Below are 12,424 nucleotides of genomic sequence, written 5' to 3'. Positions count from 1 at the left end.
GAATTGGTCACTAAAAACACCACAGCTATTTTTCTGGCCATGCAAGACACTTATGTTCAACGGTCTAGGAAGCTGGAAATGGGAATATCAATCCCTACCTAGCTGTTCTGTGAAGTGCAGCATGAGCTGTTCTGATTATGGAAGAAACAGATGTTTTTCACTAAAGATACCCCCCTTCTGGGCTGTTTTGCCTTTATGTGACAACACAGGTAACTCTATTTTAATTTTTTATTTTGCCAACAGATAAAATTAAGGGAAGCCAAACAAATTTTGAAAACCAGCCAACAAGAAAGGAACTTCCCATGTCCTGACCACCATTGTTCAGCTTTAAATAGTGAAAAATCTAATGGCAGAACAGTACAAAATTCCCAATAGAAACACCTGGAATATGAAGGAATGTTTCAATTGCACAGTAGGCATTTAAAGTGAACAATATCATCTTGTTAAAGTCTAATCTTTGGTTTTTGCCTTGGGAAAGGCTCAAAAAGACAGATAAGGGGCAGGAATTTCCATGCACACCCCAGAAACTGCAGCCCGCTAAAGTGAGTCGTTCCACTGATTTTGGTAAATATTCTGGTAGGAAGTGTTTCCTGAATCTTGGCATTTCCAAAACTAGCATGAGAGGCATGATTGAAAGACAGGAAAATGGTGCAGACTACTAATTTAAGAAAAAGAAATTTAAAAACACAACCTTAGTTTCTGACCCTGATCCTGCAACATCTTTCAGGACAGAGTTTTAAGCACTTGAGTGGCCCCACAAATTCCTGGAACAGGTCCCAGCTGAACACCCCTTTGAGAGGCTGGAGCTTTGGACTTTGCTTGGGATTTGTTTTTTGTTTTCTGAGATGGTGAATGACGCAAACAAGAAGCAGTAGAGATGGGGACTGTGAGTAAAACATTTAATTCCTCTTCTTCATCTACTCCAGGCAAAACTCAGATAGAGGTAATAATAATAACAAACTATAATTAAAAAGGAGAGGAATGCTGGGCCTTTTTATTACTTTTTCCTGTGCTTTTGCAATGTTCAGCTGTTCCTAAGTCACTACTATTTTAGCCATTCCAAGCTGTGGGAATTGGCCAGTGAAACACAGTAGTCAAGTGGACAGAAGACTCAGCACTGAAGAGTATAAACTATAAATTACATTGAAAATAAAAAATGTTTTAATTAAAAGCTGTTCAGTGCATTTATGTTATGGGCCATTTGCATTAAAGACAATCCCTCCTGCTGGTAACATAACCAAATCAGTTTGGGTAAAAATACTCCTGGCCCAAATTTTGGAAGTGTTGAATACCCCCCAGTTCCACTGAAATCAGTGAGGACACAGCATTTCTCAAAATCACTGATGCTCACACAGCAACACACTAACTTCTACTAACAAACTCAAGATACTGATAAATTGAAAAAGTCCTGGAGTTGGGAGGTGGGGAGCGTGGGAGGACGCAAGTTTGCACGCAGTTATTTCGTTAGATTTACACGCACACGTTAGTAACTGCAGATGTGTTCTAAATTTGGTGCTGTTAATTCTGGGCAGGAATCCTCCTCGGAGAAGGCAAAACCATTTGAAGTGACACTGAAATCAGACTACATTCCTGTTGAGGTGGAGAAACGCCGTGGGTTTGGGTTTCTTGGTGCCAAGGACGGGGCCTCTGGAGGTGATGGTTTCACCACTGAACCTCTGTGCCAGGGAGGGCAGGAGGGGAGGGGGCAGAGCACAGTGACACGGCCTTACAGGAGGTATTTGCGCCTGGTGTCCTCGTCCAGAGTGAGATCCACCACTTCTGGGGGCGAGGACCAGTTCTGCTGGGGAGCCACTGCTGTCCATGGCTGGGCGGGCTGGGCACTCCCGAAGGGCGAGCCGCGCTTCCAGGAGGCCACGCTCTGGATCACCCCTCCCCTGGGATGCACACACCTGCAGCGAGGAGAGGGACACACACAGCATCAGGGGCACTGCTCAGCTCAGCCACCACACTTCCTTCTCCAGTGTTTTATCATTATCTGGTTAGCACTTCCTCCTCCAAACCGGATTCTCCACTCGTAGAGTCCATGGCATCGCAAATGCCCAGTGAACAAAGCTGTCTGGGGCTTTGGGGATTAAATTATTCCAAAGGAATAAATTTAGGGATTAAATTATTCCAAAGGAATGCCAGTGAGGGTAATATGGTCCTCCTTAAAAAATTTGTGCATGGATCCCAAGGATCTTGAGGAAGTCTGCCCCACCATGTGTAGTACCATGCACAGTTTCCTGATGCAGCTTTACCCATTGGACTTTCTAAAAAGAGAAAAATCTGAAGTGAGGCTGCCTAAGAGAAAATGAAAAGCTATACTGCAATATTAAATCAGAACCACACTAAAACAAGGAGGTAATGATACTTTCATTACAATAATTGCAAAAGAGATCTTGCTAATTATGTTATTACAGTTGTTATGTCTGACTTTTTTTCTTTTGGTCTTTTTAACTGAAAATTACAAACACGCTGGGAAATGCTCACTGACAACAGTTCAGCCCCACTTCAGCAAAACATTTAAGCTTTAAGTGACTGCAGCCAATGAGACTAAAAGGTGTATTTGAAGATAAGGCTCCAGTGCCCTGCTGAAGTACGATACACAGGTACCTTTCACACAGCAGTTTTACCTATTATATCCATAGTAGATACTGACAAATGAATCTCGGGTTAAAAGCAATTAGAAAAAAATAAATGCAAAATGAAAGGTAGAATAATTTTGTGTATGATGAAGTGATGACAGGAATTTATTAGAGGCTTTAGGATGATCACTCAATTTCCAGCTGTAAATCCTGCACAGGCACTAATAAAACTTGATACCTAGTGCTCCAAAAATTGTTTTGTTCTTGTAAGCTACTGGTAGTGGCTGCAGCTCCTCCTGGCTGCATGGATAAACACAAGGTGCTCTGGCTGCTGGGGTAACCTTTTCCCATTTCTTTGTGAAGGCATGTGTATTTCAGGAACTCCAATTTCCTGCACTGATCAAATATCCCTGACATTTACATTTTATTTATTCCAATTTAAGTCCGTGCTATTTATTTTCTCCAAAGCTACTTAGGTTATGCTCAGCTCTGTTGGTTCTGGTTGGAGTTTCATGAAATAGAATGAAAAATCTCATTCTCTGAGCTGTAACTTCTCTGAATATAAATGTCTCATTGCCTTCTCAGATACACTGGCTAGGTTTAGATGTGATGTTCAGAATGGCTCTTTTATTACTTCTTCTGTCATAAAAACACATACTTAAAGTATATATCTACAAGGAATTAGCAATAAGAACCTGAAGTCTAAAAAATGTATGGGATTTCTTTCTTTTAAAGCTTTATTTTAAAGAGAAGTATTTTTAAGCTTAACTGGAAAGAAAAGCTTGTAGGCAGAGCAAATTAAATATGATGTTTGGTCTCAGAGACTGTGGTGCACCATTCTGAGAACAGTCCTTAAGTGTTTGAGCAAAGCTAAGACTAAGTTTTCTTCCTGAAGATTATGAAAACAAGCCATAAATTATCTCACACACAAAAAAAAAGATACCTCTAAAAAATAAAAGTGTTTATCCTCAAACTAGTCACACAAGCAGCCAACAGCAAAACGTTCAGTCAAACATGAGCTCTGAACATTCTTCCAATCTACAGCTAAGGGAAGATACCAAGTAAAGGCAATAAAAAACCCAAAAAACCTCCTAGGAAAAACTAGAGGAAAATTGGTTTATATGCATGCATGATTTAAAAAAATTCTACTGGTGAAAAATTTAACAAACTGAAAAATATGACTCGGTGTCCTAAGCAGATGCCAAGGAATATCCCAGTGATGAGAAACAGCACCAATTTACTCAGAATCTGAAGAACTACAAACAATGGACAAACTCCAGGGTGTCAAAACTCACACCAGACATGGAATAGGGAGCATGATAAAAACCAGGATCCAAACACCACACTAACCAAGCATGCAGAAATTATTGATCAAAAACCTAACCCTTGTCCAAATGACAACCCTGCCAGAAGCCCATCAATACTTCATAACGGCAAGCCTAGACCTGCAGAGAAATAAAACTCAAAATAGGATGCACACAAATGAAATGTGTGAGTGAGTATTCCTGGGAGGCAGTGAACACAGGTCTGCAGGAGCAAAGGAAAGCACAGGAGAGTGCTTTTAGACTGATTTGCTGAAATTATTTCAGTTCTTATCTACTAGAACTCATTTTAAACAGCAACTCTGCATTTAGCTGGTGTTTCCATTCCCACAGAGAGTGAGTATTATTGAGGCAGCAGCATGGAAAGCTTTCAAAGAGGGGACAGAAGCACAAGGGTCCTGTGTGCAGTGCTGCACAGATTTACAGCAGCCAGTGCTGGAGGGTGAATCCACACCCCTCACCATCAGCACAAAGACCCTCCAAGCCCTGGGTTCTGCTGCAAAAACAGCCAGGAGAGTTGCTTCCTAAGGAATTACCATCCTCCAAAAGAGCTGGCCATGCACAGACTTTCTCACTGTTCCAAAAGCTAAGATTAAATCCCCTTCCTGGACCTGAAAATTTCCCTTTTTTTCACATCCAACAGTGCTGTGCCCACATAATCCATGGAGTTTCCTGCCTGGGAAATTGGGTCCTGAACTCTTTCTTTTCTTCTTTCCTCGAGAAAGATGCAGGGACGAGGAAGGGACAAGGAACTCTCTTCCATGTTTCTCACACCCTTTTCTGCCTCCAAGCACCCACTAGGCAGCAGAAAATTTTGGAAGCAGCTTGTCTATGTGCTGTTTTAACTTGGTTTTATTCCACCAAATTCACACTCCACACTATTAGAAAATGTCAGTTTTGTTTAAATGCTTCATAATATTTTAAGCCAAGGAAAGACCATAGACTAAAAATTAAGAGTAACATAAAAAAAATACCTACCAGGAAGAACAGCTGCACAGGTTTCTGACTGAGAGAGAAACCTCTGGCACCCTTACCCTCATGTACTTTGACCTCTCTTGAATCTTGACATAAACACAAGATTCAAAATTATCTGATTTTTAACCTAAAGGGGATATCTTATGACATTAGACATTGAAAAAATTATAGTATTTCTACCCATAATGACTAATTAAATAAATTGGAAGCTGTTTAAAAAACTTAATATTTGCAAGGAAGTAAGAACCTACACAAAGATTTTCAATTAGCTATTTGTATATTCATGTATTCCCTTAAAATCTGAATTTCTAATGTATGTACACTTAGTAGCTCAATATTTGGTATTTTTATACTGCACATCTTTAGCCAGATAATGTTTGATATTAAAACACAACTGTAATCTGAATAACTATCAAGTTGGTCACTTTCTAAAGAAAAACACATTCCAAAATCACCATGCCAGCAAAACAGAAAAAGAAAAGTGCAACATTTGCTGCCTTTTGGGCATCACTCAGGGATGGGCAACTAGAGAAATAAAGGTCAGGAGTTCTTTTTTTATTGATTTTGGTATCACAGACATTCTGATAAAATTAAATTTTTATTAGCGCAAGAAAAAATAATTCATACCTGGCATGTTCCTGAACTCCAACAATCTCTACTTCGCTGTCAGAAGAGGCAATGTTAATTTCGTCATCGGCCTGGGCATTGCCACAAGAGGTTTTGTCACCTGCAAGGAAGCCTGGGTCCAAACGACCTAGAGATGGGGAAAATGGGAATACAGACAGTGTTTAACAGCTTACATGACCCAGAAATCAGCTGGAAAAAGAGCTTCCCAACCTACTAAAAACCCAAGTTTTTAGACCAAGTTTTTCAACTTACAATTCATCACCTGGTACAGGAAAACCATTGGATTTAGCCAGTGTCAGCAGCTCTGGTGCTGGTGCTGTCACACAAATGTGAACAAAGCCTGACTGTTGCACCAAGAACAACCAGAATTTCCAGTTGAAATGTTATGACAGTCAGAAAGACTCTTATAAGAGTCAGACTGTCCCTAAACCTCCTTGACATAAAGAAACAAAACAATCTAAGCGAACACAATGATATTATAGCAAAAAAACCCAAAAATAACCAAACAATAGGCTGGACAGAAACATCCCACACATCAAGGAAAATTGATTTAATTTCTTTAAATAAAAAACTAGGGGAAACTGGCCAGTGAAAAAACACAACAAACCAATCAGTTTCTGGCAGTGCTGCTTCACACATCTGCTCTAACATTATCACAAATACTTGAAAAGAAAAAGTGGATTACTTAAGTCCCATATGCAGCAGGACTGTTTTTTCATTACAGTTCCTCAATGACATCCAGTTTGTCAGTCAGTCAAACCACAAGCCCTCTCTAAATACTCACAGCAAGTGTGGCACATTTTTGCATTTTCTGCCAAGTGCTGCTAAAAAGGTTCTTCACCCCAATTAGTGAATGTGTTGAGTCATACAGGATAATACTTACATGGGAAACACAAAGCAGCTGAAATTATTATTTCTTCCGCAGAAAATAGATTCCTTGAAAAATCAGTTAATTAAAACATATAACTTCTACTCTTTTTTATTTTTTCCCCAGGAAAAAGAGAAAATTATTAATTCCACTGTCTCTCTTTATCATTAGCCTGAGGGATGCTGGGCAGCCTTGAAGTAGCTGATACTGCCTACTATCGAAAAACCACTTGGTCAGCTGTACTACACAGGGGCAGAGTCATTTGTTGAGCAGGAAATTTGAGAGTAGGTAAATATTTTATGTGTATCTAGTTTGAGTGGACACCTCCTCAAAGATGAGAGGAGGAGGAGAAGCAATAACGACCCACAGGATTTCAAAGGTGCGTGAACAAGCAGAACTGATTACACTCCCAGGGACATTAAAAGGAAACAGAAAAAAATTAAACTTGAATCAAGTGCTGGGGAAACTTTCTCATGACTGCTTTAAGCACTTGGGAAAGATGCAAGCAAATGGAATCACAGAATGGTTTGAGCTGAAAGGGGTCTTAAAGCCCATCCAGTCCCACCCCCTCCATGGTCAGGGACACCTTCCACCATCCCAGGGTGCTCCAAGCCCCATCCAGCCTGGCCTTGGGCACTGCCAGGGATCCAGGGGCAGCTACAGCTGCTCTGGGCACCCTGGGCCAGGGCCTGCCCACCCTCCCAGCCACCAATTCCTCATTCCCAGTATCCCATCTGTGCCTGCCCTCTGGCCCTGGGAAGCCATTCCCTGGCTGCTGTCCCTCCATGCCTTGTGCCCAGTCCCTGTGAAGCTCTTGTGTAGGAGCAGAGACCATGCTGTAAGTGCCATTTTTGGAAAGCCAAGAACCTTGGTGACTGGATCAGGGTTAGCAAGGGAAGGAAACACACGTGCTACTAGGTACCTGAAGGAGGAATTTCCACTTCACAAGGCAAAAAAATATTGGTCAGCTGAACTTAAAACAAATTAATAGCCCAGACAGTCTCTTCCCAGCATTGCAGTTGAGCTGAACATTTATTGGCAAACATCACTGACTGCCAGAAAGCCCAAGAATGGGTCATGGCTATTTCTTTACGTGGCTGGGCAGACTGTGAAACATGAAATGAAATTGCTCAGAGGCTTTAATTCACTTGCCAAGGGCTTCACATTGCCAGAGGACAGGTTTGGATTGGACGCTGGGGAGAAATTCTTCCCCACAAGGGTGGGGAGGCCATGGCACAAGTTACCCAAGGTAGCTGTGGCTGCCCCTGGATCCCTGGAAGCATCCAAGGCCAAGCAGGATGGAGCTTGGAGCACCCTGGGGTAGTGGAAGGTGTCCCTGCCCATGGCAGGGGGTGGAATGGGATGGCCATAATATTATATAACACATTAAAATACCTATTAATATAATATCTATTGTTTTACTGCCTAACCTCCCTTCATTATCTTGTCAGGGTAATGCCTGGCAAAGGAGCAAAGCAGACCAGCTTCTAAACAGCCCCAAAAAGTATCCCCAGAGATATAAATTGGAGTCCTAAAAGATCTTCCACATATTACCATAGTTTTAAGTTCAGACAACAAAAAGACAATTAGCAGTAGCAAAACCATGATTAGCAGAGTAAATACTGCAGGAGTAGCTGAGTGTTAATCAGGATTATAGCACAGACAGACAGATTTACAGCCTCTGGCCATACAAATTTCATGCCTAATAACATGCCCACGCTGTTAATTTATTTGCACAAACATTAGGATGATGCCCAAAGTGATGTTTTGTTTGTCCTACAGCACCAGGGCTTGCAAAAGAGCCCCAAATATTTTCCCATGCACAAGGATGTGATAGTGTAGTAAGATTTTTCACTTTGATAGAGCTGCTGATGTGGCTCTTTTCCCATGGGAGCACATTCTTTTAAGTCTGCTAAACAAGATGCTGGCTGAAGATTACGCTTGCAAACAAGATGCAAGATTTGAAGATTCTGCTTTCCCAATGTGCAATCCTAGGCCTGGTAGGAAAAGGCCAGCACTGGCAAAGGTGCAGTCAGATGTACTGAGGCTGCAGGATAAGGTGTATGCACGAGCAAACAGATTCATCCTTTCAGCTGCTGACATAGCCATAGAACCAGGACCAAATCCATGTGAACATTCCCAGGGATGAAGAAGTCTCTTGATGTTTCCAGTTTTCTTTTACCTGCAAGTCCCCTTGGATATATGTAGAGGAAAGAAAAAAAACTTCCTACCTGCACTGCAGCATCTTAAGAAAAAAGTGGAAGAAAGCTTGGTAAGAAACATTACTTTTTCTTTCCTTACATTCATTTGGTCCACTAGTGCTATATAATACAGGTGATTTCAGCTATTCTAATTGTTTAATAAATCCCTCAATAAAGGACTCGGATTGCTAGGGGTCAAATAGCTATCAGTCAGCTGCTGTCCTGCAAAAAAATAGCAGTGAGCTTGGAAAACAAAGGCAAGCTTCAAAAAGGCTGGAACAACATCCAGTCATGGACTACAGTGAAAATAATGCACAGAGATTCTCAAAATGTGGACTTGTAGACTCCATAGTAATGGAGCATTTCTTTAGTAAGCACCACCTAATTGTGTTTCTTAGAGCCTTAGACACAGTGAAAAGCAGCTCAGAGCCTCCACAACACTCCCCCACGTGGGTGCCCTGTGGCAAGAGACCTTAAGCAAACAGCACAAAACACAAACCTGTTGCGCTCCACCAGGCAAGACTTATGTGTCTAATGCAGCCTGAAATCCTAACATGGGAGTTAAAAAAAGGAGTGGAAAGGAAGTAAAACATTGGCATAAAAAGCTGTGGGATGAAGCTGATAGAAGATGACCCCTGCTAACATCCGAAACACTGTCCAATTTCCTAAGGGGTATTGGAAATGCAGATGGAATATGGGAAGAATAAATGATTGTATTTATAGATACAAAGAGACTTACCACCCCACCCCACCCCCCCCCAAAAAAAAAAAAAAAAAAAAAACAAAAAAAAAAAAAAAAAAAAAAAAAAAAAAAAAAACAAAACAAAAAAAAAAACACCAAAAAAAACCACACCCCATACACAGGCAATCCCAATCCTGAAAATGAGATTAGGACCAGTTGACTAGTTGGTGGCATGGGCTGTCATAATCAATCATTTAGTAACAAGATTAGGTCACTTTCATTTAAGAAAAACCCACCACCAAAACCCCAGATCTAAGTTCCCTGTAGTAATTAGAAGGAAAAGAAGAAAAGTAGTTAAGAAAATTAGTGTCAAAAATATATTGCTGGAATATTTGTCAATTTTTGTTACTTGTATTTTGGAGTAAATGTCAGACATTTTAATAAGCACCTGTCCTCTTCTCTCACAAATCCACACAGGGAGCTTTCATAGCTGTATAAACTATAAAAACACTGAAAGCAAGAAAGGGATACCCACCAACTGCAATGCAGGCACAAATGTCAGAGAATTTAAACAAACCTGTATCAGCACTCATTTCATTCAGCAGCCCTCTGGTTCTCCAGGCAGATCCTGAGTCTTGATTTCCTAAAGAATTATTGTGCTCTTGAACTACTGCAGCTGCCAACAGATTGTCCACATTTACCACTTCTGGGTCTGAGTTTGTGTCTGATATATCATAGTGAGCCACAACAGGGGGTCCATCTGCAGGGGAGAAAAGCAGCATGGGTTAGAAACCAGCACAGACTGAAAGACACCTCAAAAAGTACAAGTAATTTGTTTAAGGATTAATGCAACATCCTACATGAAGCTCTTGAAGTTACATAGTGGTAAATTGCATGAATTATTAAACTTCAGTTAATGAACACAGCCTGAGATTGCAGACACATTTCGACCATCGCATACACAGAAAACACAAGTGTCAGAAACACACATTTATCAGAGTATCAGTTATTTGTGTACTGTCTTTTACATTAACACATAAACATCTCCATATCTGACAAGGTTACATTTACAATCTTTAAAGAATAAAACCTCCAGTTTAAAATTTAAAAAAATTAATCACAGGACATTAAGTTGGGCAGACAAGATATTTATCTAGAGAATTTTACAGAAGTCAAGTGACAGCTTACATTTTTATAGGGTTGATTGAATAAAACTAACTTTTTCATAAAACTGATCCGGTGACAATGCATTTAACATTAGGCAACTTTCTTTTCATAACATTCACCTGTCAAGAGCAGGGGGATTTTTCAAAATTGATGTTTTTTGATGGTGTTTGTTGGGGTTTTTTATAAGATCAAGAATAACAAGAAACAAAATTATATTTTGCAGTGATAAATATGCTTTTCATTCAACATGATGCTCATATGATTTTCTGGCCACCATAATGAAGGAGAAAGAGGGAGATAAAGCTGCTTACGTGATTCTGAAATCTGTCCTTGAGGAACAACAAAAATCTATTTTTGATCTGTTTTGTTAGTACCAACTAAATTCTTGTGATGAATGAAAATAACTTTTAACTGGAAAGCATGCTAGGAACAGAAGAGGCTCAGGGAAAAAACAGGCAAATTCAAGACAAAGACTAATGTGGAAGCAGAGGGAATGGGTAAATAATGCAATTGTGAGGATGTGAGTGTTTTAGCTCAAATGCCTTGCCCCATCTGCAGCTCACTGACTCAGCATGGATTAAAGTGGTTGGAGCTCCCCCTCCCCAAATGAGAGAATCAAAACTTTCTTTGGACCAAGACTTCATCCACACAAATGAGCCTGAGACACAAACACAGGCTGGGCCAAAGCTCAGCACCTTCGCAATTCTTAACTCCAAGGAGGTTCCTGGAGTTCTGCAGCCGAGCAGCTGCAGGACCTTTTGTTATGGGTGTGATACTTGGAGGGTACAACTTGTATGGGATAATATAAAATAATCATAAACTAAGAATGTGTTCAGGAAGACAGGACTTTCAGAACAGAGTTTAACTTTCAGAGTTACAAAATGACTAATGAAATATTTTAAAGTGATAAAGAATAAAATGAAAAGCCTTATGAAAAACTGGTTTCTTTTCAGAGTTTTGAGTGTCTGTTGAAGACAGAAAGAATATGATGAACGAGAAGTTTCAAATTTACTTCTCTGAAAAGCTGTTCTTCTGAGGTTTTTAGAATGGAATTTGGTTTTAGGGGCTTTTTTGGAGGGGGTGCTTTTTAGTAACTTGGTGCCTGAAATAAAATTCAACTGACTATTTTCAGAAACCCCTACTTTGTGATTAGCAACACAGTTCATCAGAGAGTGACATTTTGCTTAAGTAGTACTAAAGATCAGTTTTGCAACAAGGTATGAAGAAATTCACAAAATATTTCAGCTCAGACCTGCCTCCAAAACAACAATTCCATGAAACAATGTTACATTACAAACTTAAAACAGACCCAACAAAAATAAATGAGTAGTTAAATGCCAATGTATTAGAGACCAAACTGTTCGCAACATGAAACGCTGATGATTATGACTGGAACAGAATTCCTGATAATTAACTGGAAGGCAATCTTTGTCTTTTTAAAAGGCAATTACAAAATAATGGAATACCGAGTTCAGAATTAAGCTGGCTGATGTTCAGTTAATTATTTGTGACAGCTGATGATTAAATTACATGCAGAAGTTAGGGCTGGACTGAATCATGGGAGGCATGTTTTCTTTCAGTCTTATCATCAGAGTTCAGCGTGAACATATATAATGTGAGCTGTAAAAATAAACAGTTGAGTGCAGAAGATACGAGGGTCAAGTACAATATTGACTATTTGACCATTTTTTCAACAGGTTATCTAAGATTTCGGGAGCTTGGGACTGTTCCTTCAGGCCTTTGTTTCTCTTGCTTCTGACTCAGAGCCGCAAAAGCAGAAGCGAAATTTGATTTTTGGATAGACATGTCTACACGAGTTAAATTGTCTTTGGACAAAAGGCACCAATAGTCTCAAGTCAAAATTGTACCACTCCTACATGTATAATCATGCAAAAATGTATTATAAATGTATATACATGCAGAGTGATATTCTCATCACCTACCCATAGAAATAACTTGTGTGAAAGTCTTCATCAGTAGGAAATACAAGCATAAAC

At 40.0% G+C, this 12,424-nt stretch overlaps 1 protein-coding gene across 1 annotated transcript in view; it reads right to left on the bottom strand.

Moving 5' to 3' along the window:
- Positions 1 to 885: 885 nt before the first annotated feature.
- ARK2N (arkadia (RNF111) N-terminal like PKA signaling regulator 2N) overlaps positions 886 to 12,424 on the bottom strand; it is a 42,953-nt gene continuing 31,414 nt past the window's right edge. The window contains exons 3-5 of the mRNA XM_030236841.2: positions 9,838 to 10,020; positions 5,510 to 5,636; positions 886 to 1,910 (exon numbers count right to left, since the gene is read on the bottom strand). Coding sequence (XP_030092701.1) covers positions 1,727 to 1,910; positions 5,510 to 5,636; positions 9,838 to 10,020 — 494 coding nt within the window. The 3' untranslated portion in view covers positions 886 to 1,726. The remainder of the gene's footprint in view (positions 1,911 to 5,509; positions 5,637 to 9,837; positions 10,021 to 12,424) is intronic.

Source organism: Serinus canaria, chromosome Z, assembly GCF_022539315.1.
Source record: "Serinus canaria isolate serCan28SL12 chromosome Z, serCan2020, whole genome shotgun sequence".
Lineage (NCBI taxonomy): Eukaryota > Metazoa > Chordata > Aves > Passeriformes > Fringillidae > Serinus > Serinus canaria.
The sequence above is the reverse complement of the archived record's forward strand: the minus strand, read 5'-3'. Positions and strand labels throughout refer to the sequence as shown.